Raw genomic sequence first — 21,181 nt, forward strand, 5'->3', positions numbered from 1 at the left:
CGTCACCGTTATTATATCTAAAACCAGTTTTAACATGTTTTTGGGTCATCACACTGTCGGAACATCCAACTCTGTCAAAGTTTTAACCAGTTGTTGATTTGTGACAAAGTGGAAGAAGTTCCGCTTCATTTTCCCACTCACCAATGTTGTGCAATTCACAAATATCAGTTGAACACACATATTCACAACATTTCCTATGGTTTTAATTTCAACCTGTAAAAAAATTACCCCAATCATATGAAAAGAGAGATCGTGAAATAATTTAATCTGTGTTAGAATTAAAGTCCAGACCTAGCTCAATTGGGAATCTGTTGCAAGAATAAAAATGCTTTTTAAAAACATTCCCAAGAAAACTACTCTTAAGTTCAAAATTATTCACAACCCTGACAGATAAAGGTTTAAAGTAATCTTATAATTTGACCAATATATAACATAACTGTGTTTTAGAACATAGTTTATATTATTTAAGATTTTCATCAATTGTAGTCTTTTATTACATTTTGGACAGCCTGTGGATTTAGTTGTAGTACTTCCTATTGCCCACATGTCGGCAGGCAAGTAGTCATGTGTCAGAGACTTGAGAATAATCCCCCCTAAAATTCACTGTTTCGCCTTGAGGTAAAAACATTAAATGGAAATTTAAAACCATCTTAGAATTTATATGGAAACAGTTAAAGTTGTACCTCATTATTGTGTATTTAATATCATTAGCTATGCACCACGAAATGGATGCAAGTATCAAAGGACGCTACCGCCACATCATATTTGAGCATTACATAGTGGCCTAAAGTAGGCCACTACCACTTTATCGAATAACTGTTTGCAAGTATTTTTGGCTTATATAAGTTATGTAACGGAGAACTGGTGCTACTAACGTATTGAATATCACGTGTAGCACATTATTTGATCTAAATCTTTTCTTTTCAAAGTTTGTTGGTTACTGTTTCACAGACATCACCACAACCCGGGCTAAGAAAACTTGTAGCGGCTTGACGGAGTTATTCTTCTGCTGCTCTTTTTTCCTCTTCGTCACACAGCACAGACATGAGCGAGGCGTCCTCTTCGTTGCATGGTTCTTGTGCTGTGACCGTGCACACAACATGACGGAACCTGTTTTTTAAATGCCGCCCCCGCTTTCACAGAGCCCAGCCCTTTCTCACATGTTGAACTACGCTGATTGTGCTTCTCGGGTACCATTCGTAAATTGGGTAAAAGGGCAAAGCTTTGCAACTTTGAACGCTTCAGATGTTATGGTGGCACAGAAATGAGATCGGATCTATGTCCACAAACCGATAACTTTACGCATTTATTATGGTGCCATAAAATGAGATCAGGCTGTCACAAAGTTAAGAAAGAGTAATCGTTAATCGATTGCCAACGTGTGAGCGCGTGCCGTGTGCGATTGTCCGTGTTGTGGGAGAGAACACTCTGATGCGTAATTTCCCCGGTGCCCCGATGCGCTCATTGGTGCGTCTCTCCAACGTGTCACCAGTTTTGGTGGATTACCCCACATATCTGCAGCATCAGGAGGGTGAGACGCCACTCTGCTTTCCAGCTTCTGTCCTGACTGTGTCACAGCTGCCAGCAAGAACCTCTGACAACATTGGGTGGAAAGAAGCACTCAGGGGAGAGGCTTTAGGAGATTGTTTTTTTTATTAGTAAACTTACTACAACTCAAAAACAAAAATGCAAAACTTTTCTTTATGCTGGAGGATGACGCCGTCTTTTTCACTTATTTCACTGCTGCTACTGGCAACTTTGCTGCTGAAGGGGCTCCGGGTCAGCGGCTCCCCAGCCTGCGCTTCCTGTGGCTTACCGGCAATGGAGAAAGACGCAGAGGAGAAGATGATGATAGAGATCGCCAAACAGCAACTTTTGGAAAAGCTCCACCTGAAAGAGAGACCGAACATCACTCAGACTGTGCCAAAAGTGGCGCTTCTAACTGCGCTGCGCAAGCTGCACTCGGGGCGCGTCAGACAGGATGGTACCCTTGAACTAGAAAACAGTTTACCTACCAAAGATCAAGGCTATGAAATAGTGAGCTTTGCAGATACAAGTAAGTTTTTCTTTCATTTTCCATACTGTAAATCTTTTCTGGCATGACTTTTAAACATTTTGTATGAGCGCAACTTTTGCGCAAGTTCGTGCGTAAAATAGAGCATGGGTCGGTGTTCCCCATATGATACATTTTTTTTATTATTATTTTGAATTCTTATACTCATGTGAGAAATGAGTGAAATCGCATTACTTTCAAATATACATATTTGTATACAGAGAAGTTAGATGATTCCTGTGCAAATTGCTCATTTAGTTGAATTTTGATTTTAGATTAACACCACGCCCCCTTCAACAGTCCTGAAGATTTTATTGTGGTTTTTGCATTTGGAATATTTAAACAGTTCGGAAACTGTGTTATTATAAAGGAACATTTCCATTCGGAAATATTTTAAAAGAAAAGGCTCATTTTAAAGGCAGCCGACTTACTAATAACTAGGATGCTTGGCGCCCAAGTAAGTCTAGAAAGCAGAACAAATAACTTAATAAACTACATAACCTTTAAACATATAGGAATTTGTGGGATTAAAATGTTGTGTATATCGAATGCTACATCAAAGTTTTTCAAGAAAAGGTGGATGCACCAAAAGCCAAGTGCTTGAAAGCGGATCTAAGACATAGCTAAAGAGCTAAAGCTGAATCATTTCTTCATGCCAGATTAAACTATCACAAAAGTAAAAAGTAAAGGTAAAAAAAATAAATACCTGACCTTTATTTAGAGAAAGTGGACTTAATAACTTTATCTTGCAATCATTTCAGTACATTCCATTTTGGCTGTAAGATGACAACCTCTTGAAATGTTCAAAATATTAACAGTCTGTGTTTGTTTTTAAATTGTCATTGTTTCATAGATGATTCAGACAGCGGTGACAAGGCCAGCCTTAGCCTTACCTTTCAGTTTCTGCAGGAACGAGGCAAGAGCATCCATGTCCTTCAGTCTTCTCTGTGGATTTATGCCAAATCGTCTGAAGATCCTCACCGGAGCTCCCGCCTCCTTGCCCGGGTCTTCCTCTCAGCAGATGAAGAAACTTCAGACTCTAATCGCACCCTGGTGATAGAAAAGATGCTGGAGGTTAAGGAGAGCAACTGGCATACCTTCCCAATCACCCACACGCTGCAGACCTTTCTGGACGGAGGTCAGCGGCGACTCCGGCTTGAGGTCAGCTGCGAAGAGGGTGAAAGGAACCTTTGCTCCTTTAATGGCTCGGCTGACAAAGCAAACCAGCCCTTCATGGTGGCCCAGGTGCGTCTGCGTGATGACCACTCCAAGCACTTAATCAGAAAGCGATCACTGCGCTGCGGAGATGAGGTGACGGTATGCTGCAAGAGAGACTTCTACATCAAGTTTAAGGATATCCAGTGGGATGAGTGGATCATTGCACCTGAAGGCTACCACATGAACTACTGCATGGGTCAGTGCCCCCAGCATCTAGCCGGCTCCCCGGGCATAGCATCCTCATTCCATGCTACGGTCTTCAGCCAGCTTAAAGTCAATGGCATCAACACAGCCACAGCTTCATGCTGCATCCCCACCGAGCGCCGGCCTCTGTCCATGGTCTACTTCAACTCTCAGCACAGCATCGTCAAAACAGACGTCCCTGACATGATAGTTGAGTCCTGCGGATGCACATAAACAATAGCATTAGAGGCAATCTGAAATACGCAGATATTAAAGACTGAAAAATTAAAGAGGGATGTTTGCTTTGGACTTCCTACAGTAGTAGGAGATTTTCACACGTGGCTAAAATAGACCATGATAAATATAAGCAAAGACACTGAATGCCTATATTGTAACGTTTTTGTGTACTTTTAAAACTGAATCGCTGTGTATAAATTATGGTATTATTAGTAATTGTTATAGAGATTTTAAGAAACAAAATGCTTTGTCAAAGGGTTTACAGAAAAGTTTTTAGTTTTTAAAAAAAATACAAATATAAAAAAAGATTTATATTTGCAGAATTGGAATGTTGTTTTAAGGTTAGATAGATAGAGCAACAATAAATAGTACTTCAGGGACATTGATTGGGCAAAAAAAAATCTGTCTAGCAAAACAATAATAATAATAATCAGACTTTTTTAATTTCCTAAGTAAAATCCTTGTTTTTCTTTCAGAAATTTTTTTCCACTTTTTACTTGGAAAGTATACGAATCTGCCAGATTGATTTAAAATGTTCTTTGTTTGTTGTTGTTTTGTTTAATAGACTCGGTAAATTATCTTTTTTATCTGTTGCCTGCAGTAAAAAAAAAAGAAGAAAAAAGGAAATCCACAATATAATTTCCAAAAAATTGAGGCAGAGGCATGTAATGCAATTTTTATTTTTATCTTGGCGTCATTTCATTTTTATTTTTTCTTATTTAGTTGTTTTTTTCTTTATGTGCTTTATGATTTTTTTTTTTTACTGCTTTTCAGGTCTGGATTGTAGGCCGACTAGTTAAGATACCACATTACTTTAGAAATCTTTATTTTATTGCTTCTGTCTTCAACTCCTTTCATCCTCTTAGGCTGTGAAGAGACAGCTAACTATTTGGTCTTGTTCTTTATATTCAAGCATTGATGGCAAAATATGTTCTCTTTTTTTCTAAATGCATCTTGAAGACTTGCAGGGATTTTGAACACATTTAAGACAATTTCAAGGATCTCTCTGTAGATTTATGAAATGTGAAATCCCACCATTGAGAAGACTAAATCAAAAATATGCTTTACATTTGTATGCATAGATACCTAGATACATACATAGATGTAGAGGTTAGAGCAGGTAAAATCTGCCTGAGTCCTGACTGTGGGCAGCCAGGCGTAACATACATTTGAAATATGTTTGAACAACATATTCACTGTATTCTTTACACAAGTTTCTAATGAGCTGGGTGGCTTCGACAGTTTATGAACCTAGGGTCATTTCTCAGCAGCATGAGCAAACATTTAGCTATTGCCTCAGTGTCTGCTCATGTGAAGGTCTGTGAGGCAGGTGGGTCAATGAGCATGTGCTGATGCACGTTGGCAATTATAGCCTTCAAAGTCTAAAGTTTTCAGGGGTGATGTAAATTTAGTATCTTTCCAGTAATAGATAAAAAAGCTGTCTCTGTTTGCTAGAACATCTTATTGGCTCTACAATCCCCCCTTTTGAGATGGGCATTGTTTTTTGGTCATTGAACCAGAATAGCCCTATTTGGAAATCATATGGTGTGATATTATTTATAACAACCTCAATGGGAATAGTTTAATTTAAAGCACACTGGTGGTCAAATTGCTTGTTATGGTATCTGAGCACACATTTTCATTTATTGTTCATTCATTGTTTGCCTTATTTTGCAATTTTCAAATGGGTAAGTTAGAGGTAAAAAAAATCATAAAATTGCTTACAATATAGCTTTGCATAGTTCACAATAAGGTGTTTCTCAGTTGCTGAACATCTCAGTAACCCAGTGTTCTCCTTCAATCAGGACCTCGTGGCAACTATTTCTCTGTTGGTTTAAATCATCAAAGCTTTTCTTGGCTGAACATGATCACATTATCTTCTATTTATGAATGTACATTTTTTGTCTTTTTTTTGTAGCTTACCCTGTTTATATCTTCTAATATCTCCTGTCCCAGGGCTTATTGTGACATGTTAGTGCCACCGCAGCACCACTAAGACAAGCACTTTATCACCCTTACTGTAGTTTCTGTGCAAACTTTGCTGGAGGGGTATTTCTTTTTACTGTACTTACAGCTAAGGTGGGCATGACCTAAAGTGTAAGCAGTCCTACAGGGAGCGAATGTCCATTTGCTTACTTTCTTAAGCTTTAGCTTTGTTCAAACATATTATGTTGTAAATATACTTGCTGATGACAGAAGCCATTCTGTGTCTATTTAAATATATAATCATTTTCTTTATTTTTGTATGATTCTATATTTTGTATAACACTGACAATTTATAATAGACTTTTAAACTAAAATAATATTGAATTTATTTAATTTAATGTCTGTGCATTTTTCAATAAAATATGTATTATAAACCAGTATATTGTGTTGCATTAATTGTGTATGTTTAATTCATGTCCTTAACTCTTAAGGCTCATGGGATGAACCCATGAGAGAAGATGAATCTCATTCTCATTTAAATATTCACAGTAAGCAACGCTCATGTAGTTGCACCTATGTTAAGAAAATAAGCTATCAATTCATTACAATAAGATTTTTTGTTCACACAATCATCAGTCTTGCTTTTTTTTAGTTCCAAGAAGATGCACGTGTCTTATGATCATACTGGTGCAGTTTCTAGGGCAAAGAGCATGTTTGCTCATACAAACAGTAGAAGTGGCTTTATGGACCGTCTGTGTTTGATGAGTAAACAGTCAGCCCATTCCCTTGGCATGCAATCACTTTCAGATCATGCATTTATATTATATATTGATTGCAATCTAAATCTGAGGCACTACTATCGGAGTAAATAAATAATCATTTATGCGAGGAAAAAATAAAATGCTGTTACTATGTTAAAATATAGCAAGCTAATGCACCAAACATATTGAACATCAGAAGAAAAATTGCATTTGCACTGATATATAAACGTTTTATGTTGAGCTTTGAATTTGTTGAATTTTGTGAAATGCTGACAACCTTGACATTTGACTTTCATGAAAATCATTAGGTCATAACATATTGTTCTTTCCCTGAAAAATAATTTCTCAACTCTATCTACGGGGCCAACAGCACAGTCATGTTACATCATCCAAAATGGACTATAATCACCATCTGAGGCACTTTGGCACAAAAAAAAGTTTTTCAGAGCAAAGATGCTGTTTATCCATATTCGATCCCAAATAAATGCCTAATCCTCATCATTAATAACTCAACTATTATGTGGCACAACTTTGGTCACACAACTGAGTAACATTTCTTTGACTAGCCATAGGTTTTGAGGGTTATCATCAGTAACACACATTTTTTCTGGTCGAGTAGTGGAAGAAAAGTTTGTTAAATGGTCTAGTCAAAGTTCACATTTAAATCCGCTAAGATTTAAATGGGGAGAATATTTGTGTAAGATTAGAAAATGTTCACAGATTCCACAAATCCAATTTCTTTGATCATTAAGTAGTTTGCGAGGATTAAGGAAGATACATGTCTGTCTTGAGATGCAACACAGATGGAAGCAGCAATAATGCAGAAAAACGTGAGCCTACAGGAATTAATTCAGAAAACCTGACGACAGATTTCTCCAATTTAATTTGAAAAAAAAAAATAGAAAGATAATGTAACATTTTTCATCAAGTTTACATTTATTTTCCATCTTTGTTCGTTTACAATTTAAAGTCCCATTAAAGTATACTGATGTTTGTGGTTATAACTTGGTAAAACCTACGAATTATAAATATGTTTGAGTTTGTGAATGTGATTATTTGTGGCATACATCAGAAGGAACCTGCTAGATGTGATTGGTGAATAACTCCTGATCATGTCTGATGTGACAGCACCTTGTGGTTGAACCAAAGGGAATCATTTCACAGCGAACCTGTAAATTACCAAGAAGCAGAGAAAAGAATAGTTAATGAGATGTATTCTCAAAAATGTGTCCTTTGCATGAAGTTTTTGAACATGACAATCTCAGTATTTATCAATCAGGTGCAAAATCAAATTTCAATCAGCTACTAGTTAAAAGATAATTCCTAAATGACCCTAGAAGAGCCAGAAAACTGAACTTTCACTTTAAAATCACTCTGCACATTGCTTGTTTACTTGTTTGAGCAACCGTAGGACCAACTTTTAGAGGGAGCTATATCGGAGAATTTAGTTTTGGTGCCAATAGCAAATTATCAATCATCACAGGTGATTTTCTAAAAAAGGCAAATAGTCACACCTCTTCTTTCAGAAAATAGTTTGGAGTAGCATGATCTATTGCTTTGTACAGTTTGGTTTGAAGTGCCATAAGAAATAACCAAGACATAACATTTTGAAATGAATGATATTTTTTCTACACCCTTTAAGGTTCTTAGAAAATATACAGGGATAACAATCACATTAAAACAAAGTAATTTTTCAGTTTCAATATTTTCAACAAGAACACTTGAACATGTGGACGGATTGAGCAATTGATCAAACTACTGACCTTCTAATTATTGGGCAACCAATTCTGCTGTCTGAGGAACAAAAGTTCAGTAACACTGCCCCACATTCAGTGCCCAGAAGGGAATTTTTTTAATAGTTTTTTTTTGCCATATAACAACTAACCATGTATTTATTTCATTTAAGATTCATATGTTTCACAACTAAAAACCTGCAGTGTGGCACATCTTTCTTCAGCTTCTTGAGTGAACCACCTTTTGTCAGTTACATTGCAGGTTCATTGGTTTATGTCTCTTATAACTTTAATGTAATTTCCATGAGCACACGGTTTCTAAAAGACAGCAGTGATATTTAAAAAGAAATGTGGAAATACCTGTGCAGACATGCAGCAAGCTTGTCAACAACTGTGAGAAGAAAAGTGAACTAGTGAAGAAAAAAAGATGTCTCCAACGATTAAAGAGAAGGGCCTGAACTATCTTTAATATAACACTATTTGTTAAGACATAAAGAACATCTCAGATTGTTTTGCTTTTCAAAAAGCCACTGTACCTTGTCTTATAGTCTTTTGGGTGATACTTGTGTCATTTCCAGCCAGAAAATAACCTCTGGGTTTCAAGGACATGATTTTAGAAACCTGTTTTGCCTCAAAGTATGTGTATAAACCCAGAACAAAAAGTAAGATATTGAGGAGATGCTGAATAAATCATCCACAGTGAAACAAGTCCTCTATTAACAGCGGCTGGAATGTAAATGTTAATTTGTTTATAAAGCACATACAGTTCTGAAATTGATTAAAGTGCTGTATAATTCAATGAAGTGGAAAAAAATAAACAACAATAAGAACAAGTGAATAAACATATTTAAAGGAGCAGTGTTATATGTTTTCCAGCCACATAGAGTCATTTTATAGCACAATCAAGTAACTTTCACTTTCAGTTGTTATAAAAATGCTTTATATATCAAACATGACTTAAAAGAAATTTGACTTCACAATGTGACAGCTTGAAATTGAGCCTCTGTCTTTTTAAGAAGTTCCTTTTCAATTACACACCACCTTCAGCATGTCATCACATCAACATCCCTCTAGTAAGCACTTACAAACGTCTGTCAGTGCACTGGACTGCAAAATATTTCATAACATAAGCTCAGCAGATGCAAAGTTCCAACAGGTGCTTGCTAAAGGCCAGAATTGTCAAAGGTTATTTGGTAAAGCTGAAATCCCACACAGAAGAAGAAGTCATTATTCCAAAAGTGACATGAAAAGCCAAATTAAACTTCACAGAGGGACATAAACACTACATTTAACAACATTTTGAAAAAACTGAAGGAAGCTTCAAAGCCTAAGAACATCATCCCAACCGTGAAGTACAGGCAGCATCATGTTGTGGAGGTGTTACGCTACAGGAACAACTGGTGCAATTCACAAAGTTGCGGGCATCATGAGGAAACAGCAATATTGAAAAACCATTTAAAAACATTTACCAGAAAGTAAAAGCTCGCATGCAAAGATCCAAAGCACGGTGGATGCAAATTGGCTTAATGACAACAAAATTGGTAATGCAATGGCTCAAAGCAGGAACGAGCAGAGCTGAAAAGGTGTGTGCAAGCAGCATGGTGGCCAACAAACCTGAGTCAGTCACACTACAGGCCAACTAATGGAGAGAACATCGTGTAAGGTTACCCATGTCATAAAGCTTATCAGATAATTCTGAAACATACTAAGAAAATTTATGCAAAGTATGTAAATATATTTAGCTCTGGTAATCTTAACTGGATAGGTTCACATTGGCTTGAACGCAAACATAAATTGTGGGAAAAATGTGGAAAATTTAAAAATGGTTCAGTTAAGTTTTGTCTCCTCAGTTACAGCTTAGTGGTACACTTTTTGTAATTTGATTCCTGGAAGCAACCTGTGACATCATGTTTTCTCTGCGGCTCAGCACGGCTGGATTTGTGGAAAGATGTTGAAGCATGATTTTGCATCTGTTTCAAATGTGACTCCCAACATATAAAAAAATACACTTTGCCTTTCTATCTAACAACTCAGAGAATAAATGCCTTTTGTTTTTCTTTGGTGAGGACTATGGGTGAAGGCTGAAGGTGTGAGTGCACATGTGATGGTGTTGGAACATGAGCATGAGGAGAGTTAGATGTTGACATGTGAGCAGGTGAGCAGAGTGACACCAGGAAGTTCCAGCATTAGCCTCATTTAATGAAAGTAGATAGCTGACCTAGTTTGGGAAAATGAAAAGCCTACTGACTCACTGATATACTGACACACTGACCCACAGACCCACTGTTTTGCCATGTGCCACTAAAACCCTAAATCCTTCACTCCACTCACAATCCCACAAATCCTTTACTGAAGGTCAAAGGTGTCAGCCAGAGTCGCTGCTCAAGGTGTCATGGCAGGACGAGACGTGAAACCAAACTGTTCCCACTCTCTCTACTGATTCCTCAGGTAAACAGTAAACAACGATGCAAGGCTTAGTGAGAAGATTACTGCGTACAACAACAGCTACATGATCCTTCCATGTAACAAGTCTCAAAGTTACTAAATGTATGATACATTTTCTAAGATCCAATTAAATGACAGCAATTCATACAGATGGGTAGAAAGTGACTTTCACTGGGATTAACAATTAGATTTAATGTTAAGTCTTGTTAAATTAAATACCTGGTGCTAGAAAATGTATTTTTTCACTACATAAAGCCACTTGGGTTATAAAGAGAATTAAACGATAATATTCCATATTTAATTTGAAATATGTCCTGTATAGATGCCAATTTTCATGATAAATAAAGAGAAGTTCTGTAACTTTCTTTAACTCTACCAGTGATCACAGAGGTCCCAGAATACAATAGAAAAGTCATAGATTATCTTCTACTGTGCATGGTTGCATTTCATCAGCTCTGAAAGGTAAAATAGAGGAATGCAGTGGACCTTTAGGAGACACTTTCAATGTCATTTTAAAGAATCTGGAACTGCACTGTTTACTGTGTTCTAGTTTTAGCAAACACAGACCTTCAAATAACTCTTAAATCCACAGGATGATCCCATTACGACAGTCCCAGTTACTTGCTTTATCTGTCTGAGTTACGTCAGGAGTACCTTGTTCCAGAACAATATCCTGTAACGGGAACCTAGGCAAAGCTTTACCCTTAACTTACTTTCTAACCTAATAGTTCTCATCTGAGTCCAACTATTTTTTTGAGTGTGTTTGTTCAAATAAAAAATAGAGACAAAGAACAAAGCTAGCACAGTAATATACCAGAAATAATAATAATAATAATAAAAAAATACTTATATTGCAACATTAGATTATGACAGCAAATCAAGACTTAATAAACTTGCAATAAATTGCATCATTTTAAAATTTTAAGTGTTAAATTCACTTCAGATTAATACATTTTTAATGTGAATTTTTTTAATTTGGCTTTAATGAGTCACCTAAAATGTGTCTTATGTGTTTTATACAAATGATTCAAGATAAGTTTGTAAATGACTGTGAATACTAAATCATTGCTATTTTTTTATTTACTAACATTTGCATATGGCTATACCGTACCAATACAGGGATTGATAAACAAATATTAATTATGAAATGAACTACAAGATCCAGTTTTACCAAATGGTGGCGTTTCTAAAGTAAGAAGACAGAGAATCACTCTCAGATTCCTTACTATTCTTTACTATTGAGAATAATCCAATAATCCAATTAAACTAACGCTTACTTTACCGTAATCATGTTATTTACTCTGTCATTGCATCCTAATATTTTAACTCAAAAATGTTGTCAGGCTGAGACACAAATAACACTTAGCATCAGAGGACCTAAGGGGTCTAGATTTTGCTGATATTTGTAATCACATTCCATAAATAGACATAATTTGAATACGAAATTTGAGTTGAAATTGGTGGTGTATCTAGAGAACTGAATCCACCATAGCAGGAACTAGTAAATAGCACACTACAGATGTATTGCGCATGCTTAATCCATGCATTCTTTTTTTCTTTTATGGTGTTAACACCATTACACTTGAAGATACAACTTATAGTGAATTTCTTTTCTTAGTTGTTCATTGTTTGGACAGCAGAGGGCACTAGACTGATTTCTCTAAGGATGAATGAGTGAAAACTGATGGCAGTGGAGATGTTAATGGTAACTAGCACTTTAGTACAAACGGTTTATGACTGTTACTAATAGGCTGTGGAAAGACTCAAAGGATCTAGGGACCATTAGCCATTAGCCATTCTAATCAGAGCAACAGCAGATACTCAACACCTTCAGGTACTAACATTTTAACATCCCTGGGAATTCCCGCTGAAGACTATGCAAAATATCTTCTTTGATACCCGTACCCCAAGTGCTTTTTCATTCATTGTTGATATAGATGAAATAAATTCTCATTATAGGATGATTTCCTTAAGCGGCAGAGTACTTAGTTTATGGTAAGATAAGCGGTCTATTCAATTCAATATTTGTGGTTGAAATAGATTTCTAGCTGCTAAAATGGAAATGGTCAATAGAAGAAGTTAAAATGTGTAAAATAAAAGACTAAATTAAAGAAATCCTTCATATATGATTGAAAAGATATCCCTCGAGTATTGAGCTGACGCAACTTTTAGAGCTGTTTGGCGAAGATACCGGTATGCTGCTACCCTTTTTGTAACATAGAAAGACTAAGCATAGGCCTTGCATACTCATTTTAGTGAGTCTTTACTAACAACAGCATTCTCCAACCTACCTTTAATATCTTGAAACACAAAACACAAAGAATCTATTCTAAGACCTTAGACTGGGGCAAGTCAGAATCTGCGCCTGAATCACAGGTTGAAACATATCAAAACATTTACATTTAAGTGCCTCGTAAAATTTTTATGGACTTTTAAATGCCTGCAATCTAGACACAAATCTGTGCCAAAAGTAGAAAGGGGCAGTTATGTGATCTCATAATTCTGAGATTGAAGAAGTCTACGTTCTTTAAAGAAATATTCTTATATGATTGATTGTCTCTTGGGATCATCCGTCACACAAAAAACACCAAATGAATTTGTTTGAAACCAAATTAAGAGAACTATGAAAAAGAAGCAACATACTTACATCTTCAGCATATAGAACACACTTTTGCATGCCTTTCTCGGACAGTGGTAGATTGTAAGTTCCTGGGTACCACCAGTACCTAGCAAAAAGCATACTTGAGTACAGAGCAGGGCAGAAACAGTGTCCAGACGTTGATTGTGCTTAGCATTTGTTTGACAAGCAATGGGAGTTGAGACTGTAGTTTTATGAACATTCAGAAACCATTGACTGAAGGTTACTTTTGGGACACAGCAACTCAAATAAGTTCTTTAGTGGAAACTACATACCTTGCTGTATCAGCAATCAGCCTCTTTCATTGAAATGCAAACTTGTTGGAGCACCAGCTATGCCAACATGTCGAGGGTATATGAATTTGTAGCAGATGGAACCTTTAATGACATTTTGAAAAAAAACCCATAAGTACTTTCACAGTGAAATCTGAAGTACTCCAACAGATAAGAAATTGAGCAAGTGATGAACATGTGTTATGAAGCAACGACCCCATGAGCATCCCTCACGGCATCCCCAGCTATTCAGAGAGACTTGGTTCAGGAATAGTTGATGAATGCCATGCTTGTGGTTTAGCAGTTGCAATAGACAAAATACTAAGTTAATGCTGCTTAAGGAAGTTCATTTTGTTCCCGAACTGCTACCTGAACGTGTCCAACTTTTGCAGTTTTGAGACTTTATCTTTACTGTAATGTGTGTGAGTTACATGACAGAAATTTGGGGACCTCAAATAAAGGTGCCAGGAATGATGCTGATCTAAGCACCATGTAAGAGCAAAAGGTTTTAGTCAGTTGCGTACCAAATTAAACATTTTTATATACATTGCCCAATGAAGTATTACATATTTGATGGTCGTTTCTAAGGTTATATCCCTTTTCCAGTGTAGGACCTCAGTGCTGAACCACCGTAAAGCTTTAAAATTGGTCACTTTCAGATGAGTTGTAGAAAGAAGAACAGTTGTACCTCTGCTGTCCCTAGCTAAATAATATAATAAAATAGATGCTACAGATGGCACACACTTGTAAAACTGCAATAGACACACACATATTGATGTTGTTAAGAATTGTATGTAAGGAAGACATGCCCTAGCATTATTTGATTACAACACGCTGGAACAACAACTGAAGCAGTCAATGCCTGGTAATTGCAATACTTCTAACATTTCTTCAAATTACTATTGTAGAGCAAACAGTTTGTTGCTTAAAAAGGGTTAATAAAACTATGCATTTCATAATGTGATCTAAAATTAACAGTGTTATGGCCACTTGAGGGCAGCAAAATGCCTCAGAAGACTTGTGGATACTGACAAGTTCCACAAGACCATGACTCTGATCAAGAATTGATCTGCCAGAGTACAAGATTCAAGCATAACATGTTGGAAAAAAGTCCAAATTTAGTGGGTAACAAGTGGAAGCCACACGATAAAGGTACTAATGACTCAACAACACATTTTAAAATGTTTAATTTAATACAGAAAATTCCTTTCTGCTGCTACAGCTAAGCTTTTGGTTCTTTGCAATAACCAAACTGCTTTACACTTTTGACTTGATTATGTCAGTATTACACCTTAATTTAGAAATAAATATCATTGTATAATAATACTCTCCTGACCCCCGGCAACTCCTCACACTTCATTGGTAACACTTGACCTATTGCATCATCCTAGAAAAGTTTTCAAACTAGTAGTGAACAGCTTAATCAAAGCAAGGTACTCATGTTAAAAAGTAAATAGCACACTACAAAAATGATCTGCCCTATTAAAACCCTCCATATTGAGATAAATAAACAATTCTGAGTGTTATTCTCTGAGTCCTCATTTGACTCATGGACACTTATGGCTTTCAAACTTCCTCCATCAGCTAGCTGTACTGCGGAGGCATTTACTAAATGCTAGAGAAAGCTTAACTGTTATTTTGCTATATCTAACAGTAGGAACTGGAACCATTATAGAAAAGTACCATTAGAAAGTGTCCATGATATACCTTTCAGTGCATGTAACACCATGTTTGGTTAAAATAATTTATGAAATTATTAACTGATGCATGGCAAGTCTGTTTCCTACTAATTTTGCGGCACGTTCAGTCAGAGAAACAAGCGCATGCGTTGCAGAAGATATCATCTTTAATCTATAACTTCATAAATCAATCAAATTAACAAGGACAAAATATTAGTACTGAAATGAAGTGAGCTCACCTGTGAAATGTTAGTGTTGCTTTCCCTTTCAGTTCTATGTTCCACTAAACTTCCAGCAGCCAACTTAGTTCAGCAGCTGGTAGCTAATTGCGTATTTCCTCCAACAGCAGGTACTCCAAACAGAACCATGGTTAGGTTTCACCACAGTCACAAGAGAAAATATTTTTATGCAGCTTTATAGAGTGAAAATTATAGGTCTGCCACAACAGGAGTATATGAGGGAACCAATTTGTTGGGCAGAATCATAAATTGTAGAGCAGGGCTTTACAAAGTGTGGGGCGTGCCCCCCTCTGGGGGTCACCAGAGAGCTTCAGGGGGGCACAACATAATGAAAAAAACAAATAAATAAACCAAAAAAAGTAATTTTGATAATTTAGCAAACTTTATCAAATTGATTGGTTCTTAGTATCTAAAGTTAGAGTGAGTAAGGAGACCGGGCCAAGCAAAGTAACTAAAAATTTGGCACAAGTATGACCATAATTATTTAAAATTGGTATTTTCTTGGGTTGGTTCTGAAGATGCTCCACTTACAGTGTTTGCAAAATTCCAAGAGGTTTTTTTGTTTTTTGGGGGGGTTTTTAACAAAGGGCTAAATGAACTAAGGTCACAGCAGACAGTAGTGCTAGCACTGCAAATGACAAGGCAACTGAAGCATGACATGTGGTGCTACACATAGCTAAAGCAAGTAAAACCCACAACATCAGGGAAACGTATGAATGGAACGTCACAGTTGTGGATTTGTTTTTTGAGACGGAGTGAGATGCTGGAGGAGACCAGAAATCCCTGTTCTAATCCCTTTCAATATTATTTCAAAAATTGTTCTAGCTGTTTTATCCAAGTTCAAAGATTTAATTTATGGTCATCATTATCAGCTTTTCTGGACTGAAGGTACCCATTAAAATCAGCAAAATAGATAACACAAAAGCTCTTACTGTGGTTGCTCATGTTGCCAAAACACAAAAAACTTATAATTTCCTACTGCATTTATTAGATACCTATATTACTTCATATACTTTGACTCATGAAAAACGATAACCTTCCACAGAATATCTGTTTATTACCCACTCTGTGACTACGTGTTTAAAAGTGGATAAATGAAAGTGTTCAAATGAGAACAGAGGCTGCTGGATTTACACAGTCCAGGATCCAGTAGGAGCTTGCATCAGCACAGCTAAAGGAATTAATGCCACAGTTCTTGCTTTACCTCCATCTTAACTGGTCTTACCACACTCAATTTCCGATGGGGACCTAATTCTGTCAGAGGCAACTTAACAGAATCCATCCAATCAGGGCAATGAATGTCAGGATCTAATGTGTGTAATGTAAGACCTTACAGATGTAAGCTTGGGGAGTTGCGGCAGGAAATAAGGAGCATGGTGGACAATGTTACATATATATTAACCAAGGCAGAATGTTTCACAATGTTTCAGCATTTCTAAGCTGCATTATAGAGAACATAAAATGATATTTAAAAAAAACTGTACCTGATAAAGATTATGACAAACGAAGCAAATACATAACACAAAAACTTGTGGGGGTTGAAAGAAACAAGCAGGAGGAAAAAAACAAGGAGGAGTTTACAAAACCTTGAACAGAAAGGCTCCACCCACCTTCAGGTTTAAACCTTCTTGCTGTGAAGCAGAATGTGCTGCCCCCTAGTGGAGAGTTGAGATATATTTAAGTAGGGCTGACCTTTGTTTCACATAAACCTTTAGGTCAGGTTTTTAGAAAAAGATCATGTTTGCAATGTTTAGAAGCTTGCAACGCAATGTTTGATTGCATACCTTCCTGATCTGAAGATAGTGCTTCAGTCTATCTCCTGCTGTTTCATGACAATGTCTGCTGGTGTGATCTGTCCAGATGATAGAACAACAAACACAAAGACACAAAGAAATCATGCAGAGACACAAATGAGAGGTAAAAGGTTTGATATAAATTTTAACTATTCCACAACAGGGCAATTTTACAGATTTTGTCTGCTTGAAGAAAACATTATGAGTATAAATACTGGTATTAATTTATAAAGAATATTATAGACTATAAAAGACCACATATACTCACCGATTTCTGTAAGAAAGATTTTGCTATACATACATAGTCATACAACAAAATTATTTCAAAATTGAATGTCCTCCCATTGAAGTGCCAGGTTTTTGGGGTTTAAAAGATGAAACCATTAAAACAATACCAAACAAAAAAATAACCTGTATCCGTAGTTAAGGTGATGTATATCCTGTAAACTTGAAGCTCTATTTTCAACAAAAAATAAACACATCTATTTGGAGAAAAATATACAAATTATAGAATAACGTTGTTGCTTAATCTCCACACTTATTCTGTGCAGCACCTCTAGTGCTTCAGCAGTAGAAGCAAAACAAAATAAAATAAAAAGAAGAACAGCATTCTTCCATCTCAGTTGTAAACCTTTGATTTCCTTATATAAAATAACTTCTATTGCTTCTTTGAGAGGTGCATTGAACCCACTATGGTACTGAAAAAGGGAATCCCAGTTTGTCTTCAACTTGCTACCTGACTGAATTCAGGATTCATTGGTATTTGGATCTCTTCCTAATTCCATTCACTTTGCAACATACCCCTGCCCATCCATTCAGGAAACACAACGGCAGTTCAGGATCCTACAACCACCAAGTTTTGTATTGGTATGGTGCTGTTTTGGGTGATGCTCTATGTTGTCATTTGTGTGGCAAAACTGTAACACAAAACATGAAGTCTGGTTTTGTCAAACTGTGACATATTCTAGCCTGAATGTTTAAGTGAGGGCTCAATGTCTTCTTTGAAATAGGCTTTAAAAAATACTAAATTGTTCTTCCTAGTTAACACATTAAAAAAAAAAGATGCATCTGACGGAAAAATCCTAAAATGACAACTCAACTGTTTGCTATTTAATGTGAGGTGTCTACCCAAGAAGGCTAAAAGCAAAGTGAGATAAATCAAAATATGAATAAGATATACTCACTTATGCAATTAGATTTATTTTATATCACTCAAGGGTGTTTGTTTATTTTTCAGTTGAAACTGACATCATGTTGAAGGGTTAGACGTTTTTTTACATCATAAATTCCTGGCATTCTATGCCAGTCTGATGTTATACATGGAGCATTTCATCTGTCTGCTTGTCGGCTTGTAAAATGCTGCCCTCTAGTGACTATCGCCCTAAAACAGTTTTTTTTTACTGTTTAATGTCAGAAGGGGCAAAAGAAAAAAACAAGCTTCCTGTTTTAAACCTATCTTATATTGTTAAAATTCTCAATTTTATATCTACACATCTATGTGAAGGGGTATGAATTTGATCTCAACTAATTATTTTCTCACATCAATTAACACCAATTATTATCTCACACCAATTATTATCTCTCGGCAAATAATGCATAATTCCATAAGATCAACAAGGATTTATCACCTAGAGAAACTGTAAGTTCTGTACTTAAAATTATATATGTGTACCTTTTAACTTTTGATTACTAAATATTTTTATCTGTTACATGAGAACGGAAAAAAATGAATTGAGAGCACACAAAAGAAAGATGGGGAGAAAGAAAGAAAGAAAGAAAGAAAGAAAGAAAGAAAGAAAGAAAGAAAGAAAGAAAGAAAGAAAGAAAGAAAGAAAGAAAGAAAGAAAGAAAGAAAGAAAGAAAGAAGAAGTAAACATTTCTACAGGAAGGTAGATAGTGATGTGTTGTGCATGCAGCACAAATCAGAATAAAATTATTCCAGACACTGTAATAAATTTACATTTTTACTAGAAATAAAATCTCTGTGCAGCGCTTACCTTTGCACCTGATTGTTACAAAAATGCTTAAAGCGCTCATGGAGACGTCCAGCTGCCGGTCACATTGTTGTCTTTAACTCCAGTTTCCTCCCTTCAGTGTGCAGAGGCTTGCTGCAGACAGAGCAAACCTTTATATGTGGTACCTACATGGCTGCAGCACTGCCAGCCAGGGACCCCGAGCCAATGGGAGGAAAACATGTGCAGAGGACCATCTGCAATGGAAAAACAAATCCTGTAAAAGATTTGCTGGATTTTGCAGGACTGGGGAATGGTGTCCAGATGCCCCGAGCCTTGGTGACAGCTGCTTTCTCTTCTACTCACTTGGCTAACATGCATGATCCTCCATAGCCTTCTGTAACCTTGGATTCATCACCATAAGGAAAGGGACTTCACTTTCCTTCCATCTAGTGGATATTAAATAAGGTTTCAAATGTTTTTGTTGCTGTATGGTGTGCATATAATCTTATAACAAACCTTCTGTTATTCCACATATTTAAGACATTTCTGTACGTAAAACACTGGAAGACTATGTGATAACACTGTGCAAAACCAGTTTTAGGAATTTAGCCAACAGTGAGACTTCATCCTGTCAGCAGCTTTTGGTCCTTTATTGACCTTAACGATACTGCTAAAAGCTTTTCCTTTGGCTTACCTTGTTGGTAATCTGTTTGGTGCGGTAAGCCCTCTACAGGCTTTGGAGGTGGACATCTGTAACTTTTTATTTCTGCCCCATTCACCTTTTCTCCCTTTGCTTCAAATAGCTAATGTTTTCTTAATGTTAGCTGTTAAGAAAACTGCAAACATTAGCTAACAAAATTCTGTATGTATAGAATATTGTATGAGTACAATATTGTCTGTATATTGCTGCATACAAAACTGAATAAGAGCTGCAGATATGAACTATTCTACTATGAACATTTTTCATGATGCTAATTAATATCTATATTTAATAGTTTAGCATGTCAAAGTTTGAATAGTGAGTGGATGAACTACTTGCTAAATAGTCCTAGATTAACTGAACAATTTGTATGCATGCTGTCATCTTCATCAACTTTGCACTGAAACCATCTGGTTCAAATCTTCTCAATGAAGAAATCTGAAGTATAAATATATTTTCCTATATTTAGCTAAATTATGCTTTCCAGTTTCAGAAGGCCCAAAAAAGCTCTTAACGACAACCACGATAAACTCTCCTCACCTTTAATCCCACTCATTGATAATCTGAAGTGAAGCTGGTGTGAGATTCTCCCCTCTGTCAGATGAAACATATGGTTGCAGCATCTGTGGGAGGGTTAACAGCCAAGGCTTCCCTGCTTGGCTGCTGCAGCTATATTAGGCCCAAAGCCCACCACAACTCTCATTGACAAAATCTGATTTAACCACTGGCCGTATGCTGTGAATGGACTCCAGCCTTGGCTCGGGTCACCAACTGTTCAGGCTTTGACTCAGCTTTCCCGGCTGCTTTGAAAATAAAACCGCCTCATGAATGTAGTTATTCACTGACGTGCGGCTAATAAACACTCTTGGTTACGTGGTGATAAGTTTGGATTCTGCTAAACATTTGAATACAAAACACTTAACACATTCCTTTTTTTTTTTTTTGTTAGTGCTGTTAAATCTTTACAGATCTATTCAATAACAAGCACTGTAAAAAGCACTTGGTTATTTCATGGGTTATTGTGCAATTAAATCAATCAAACAAAAAATACCTTAAGAAGTCAACGAAGTCATAAACTCTCTTCACCAACTGATATAGTAACATTACAGCATACATACATAAATAAACAAACTACTAGATAATATCCAGATAGAATAAATTAATTAGATACATTATACCATTTTAAGATGAATGTTTTCAGAAATAAATCAATAAATAGTTAAGATGAAAAAATAACAAAGAAAATTGTATATATTTTTTGTCTTTTATATTTACTGTGGTCCTTCTCTTTTTCTGAAACATTGTTATTCCACACTTCCAATAAATAAATGAATTAATACATAAATAAC

The 21,181-nt window shown here is 36.3% G+C and overlaps 1 protein-coding gene and 1 long non-coding RNA gene across 4 annotated transcripts; one reads left to right on the forward strand and one right to left on the reverse strand.

The window, feature by feature from the left end:
- Nucleotides 1-1,275: 1,275 nt before the first annotated feature.
- On the forward strand, nucleotides 1,276-6,057 carry LOC103464397 (inhibin beta B chain). The gene is made up of 2 exons (XM_008408458.3): nucleotides 1,276-2,056; nucleotides 2,907-6,057. The coding sequence occupies exons 1-2, from the start codon at nucleotides 1,687-1,689 to the stop codon at nucleotides 3,686-3,688; spliced, it is 1,152 nt and encodes a 383-aa protein (XP_008406680.1). The 5' UTR covers nucleotides 1,276-1,686; the 3' UTR covers nucleotides 3,689-6,057.
- LOC103464398 (uncharacterized) lies at nucleotides 1,612-20,792 on the reverse strand. 3 transcript variants are annotated; one of them, XR_533650.3, is made up of 9 exons: nucleotides 19,175-20,792; nucleotides 17,169-17,236; nucleotides 15,385-17,039; nucleotides 13,470-13,571; nucleotides 13,204-13,282; nucleotides 7,446-7,547; nucleotides 3,178-3,672; nucleotides 2,947-3,103; nucleotides 1,612-1,890 (listed from the first exon to the last, which is right to left on the reverse strand). It is a non-coding gene; the product is annotated as an uncharacterized LOC103464398 (long non-coding RNA). The 3 variants fall into 3 exon arrangements; XR_014087541.1 differs by having other exon boundaries at nucleotides 7,510-7,547; nucleotides 16,995-17,039; nucleotides 19,175-20,718; XR_001776582.2 differs by having other exon boundaries at nucleotides 16,995-17,039; nucleotides 19,175-20,714.
- Between the last annotated feature and the right edge of the window lie 389 nt (nucleotides 20,793-21,181).

This window comes from Poecilia reticulata, chromosome 5 (genome assembly GCF_904066995.2).
Source record: "Poecilia reticulata chromosome 5, P_reticulata-male-v2, whole genome shotgun sequence".
NCBI lineage: Eukaryota > Metazoa > Chordata > Actinopteri > Cyprinodontiformes > Poeciliidae > Poecilia > Poecilia reticulata.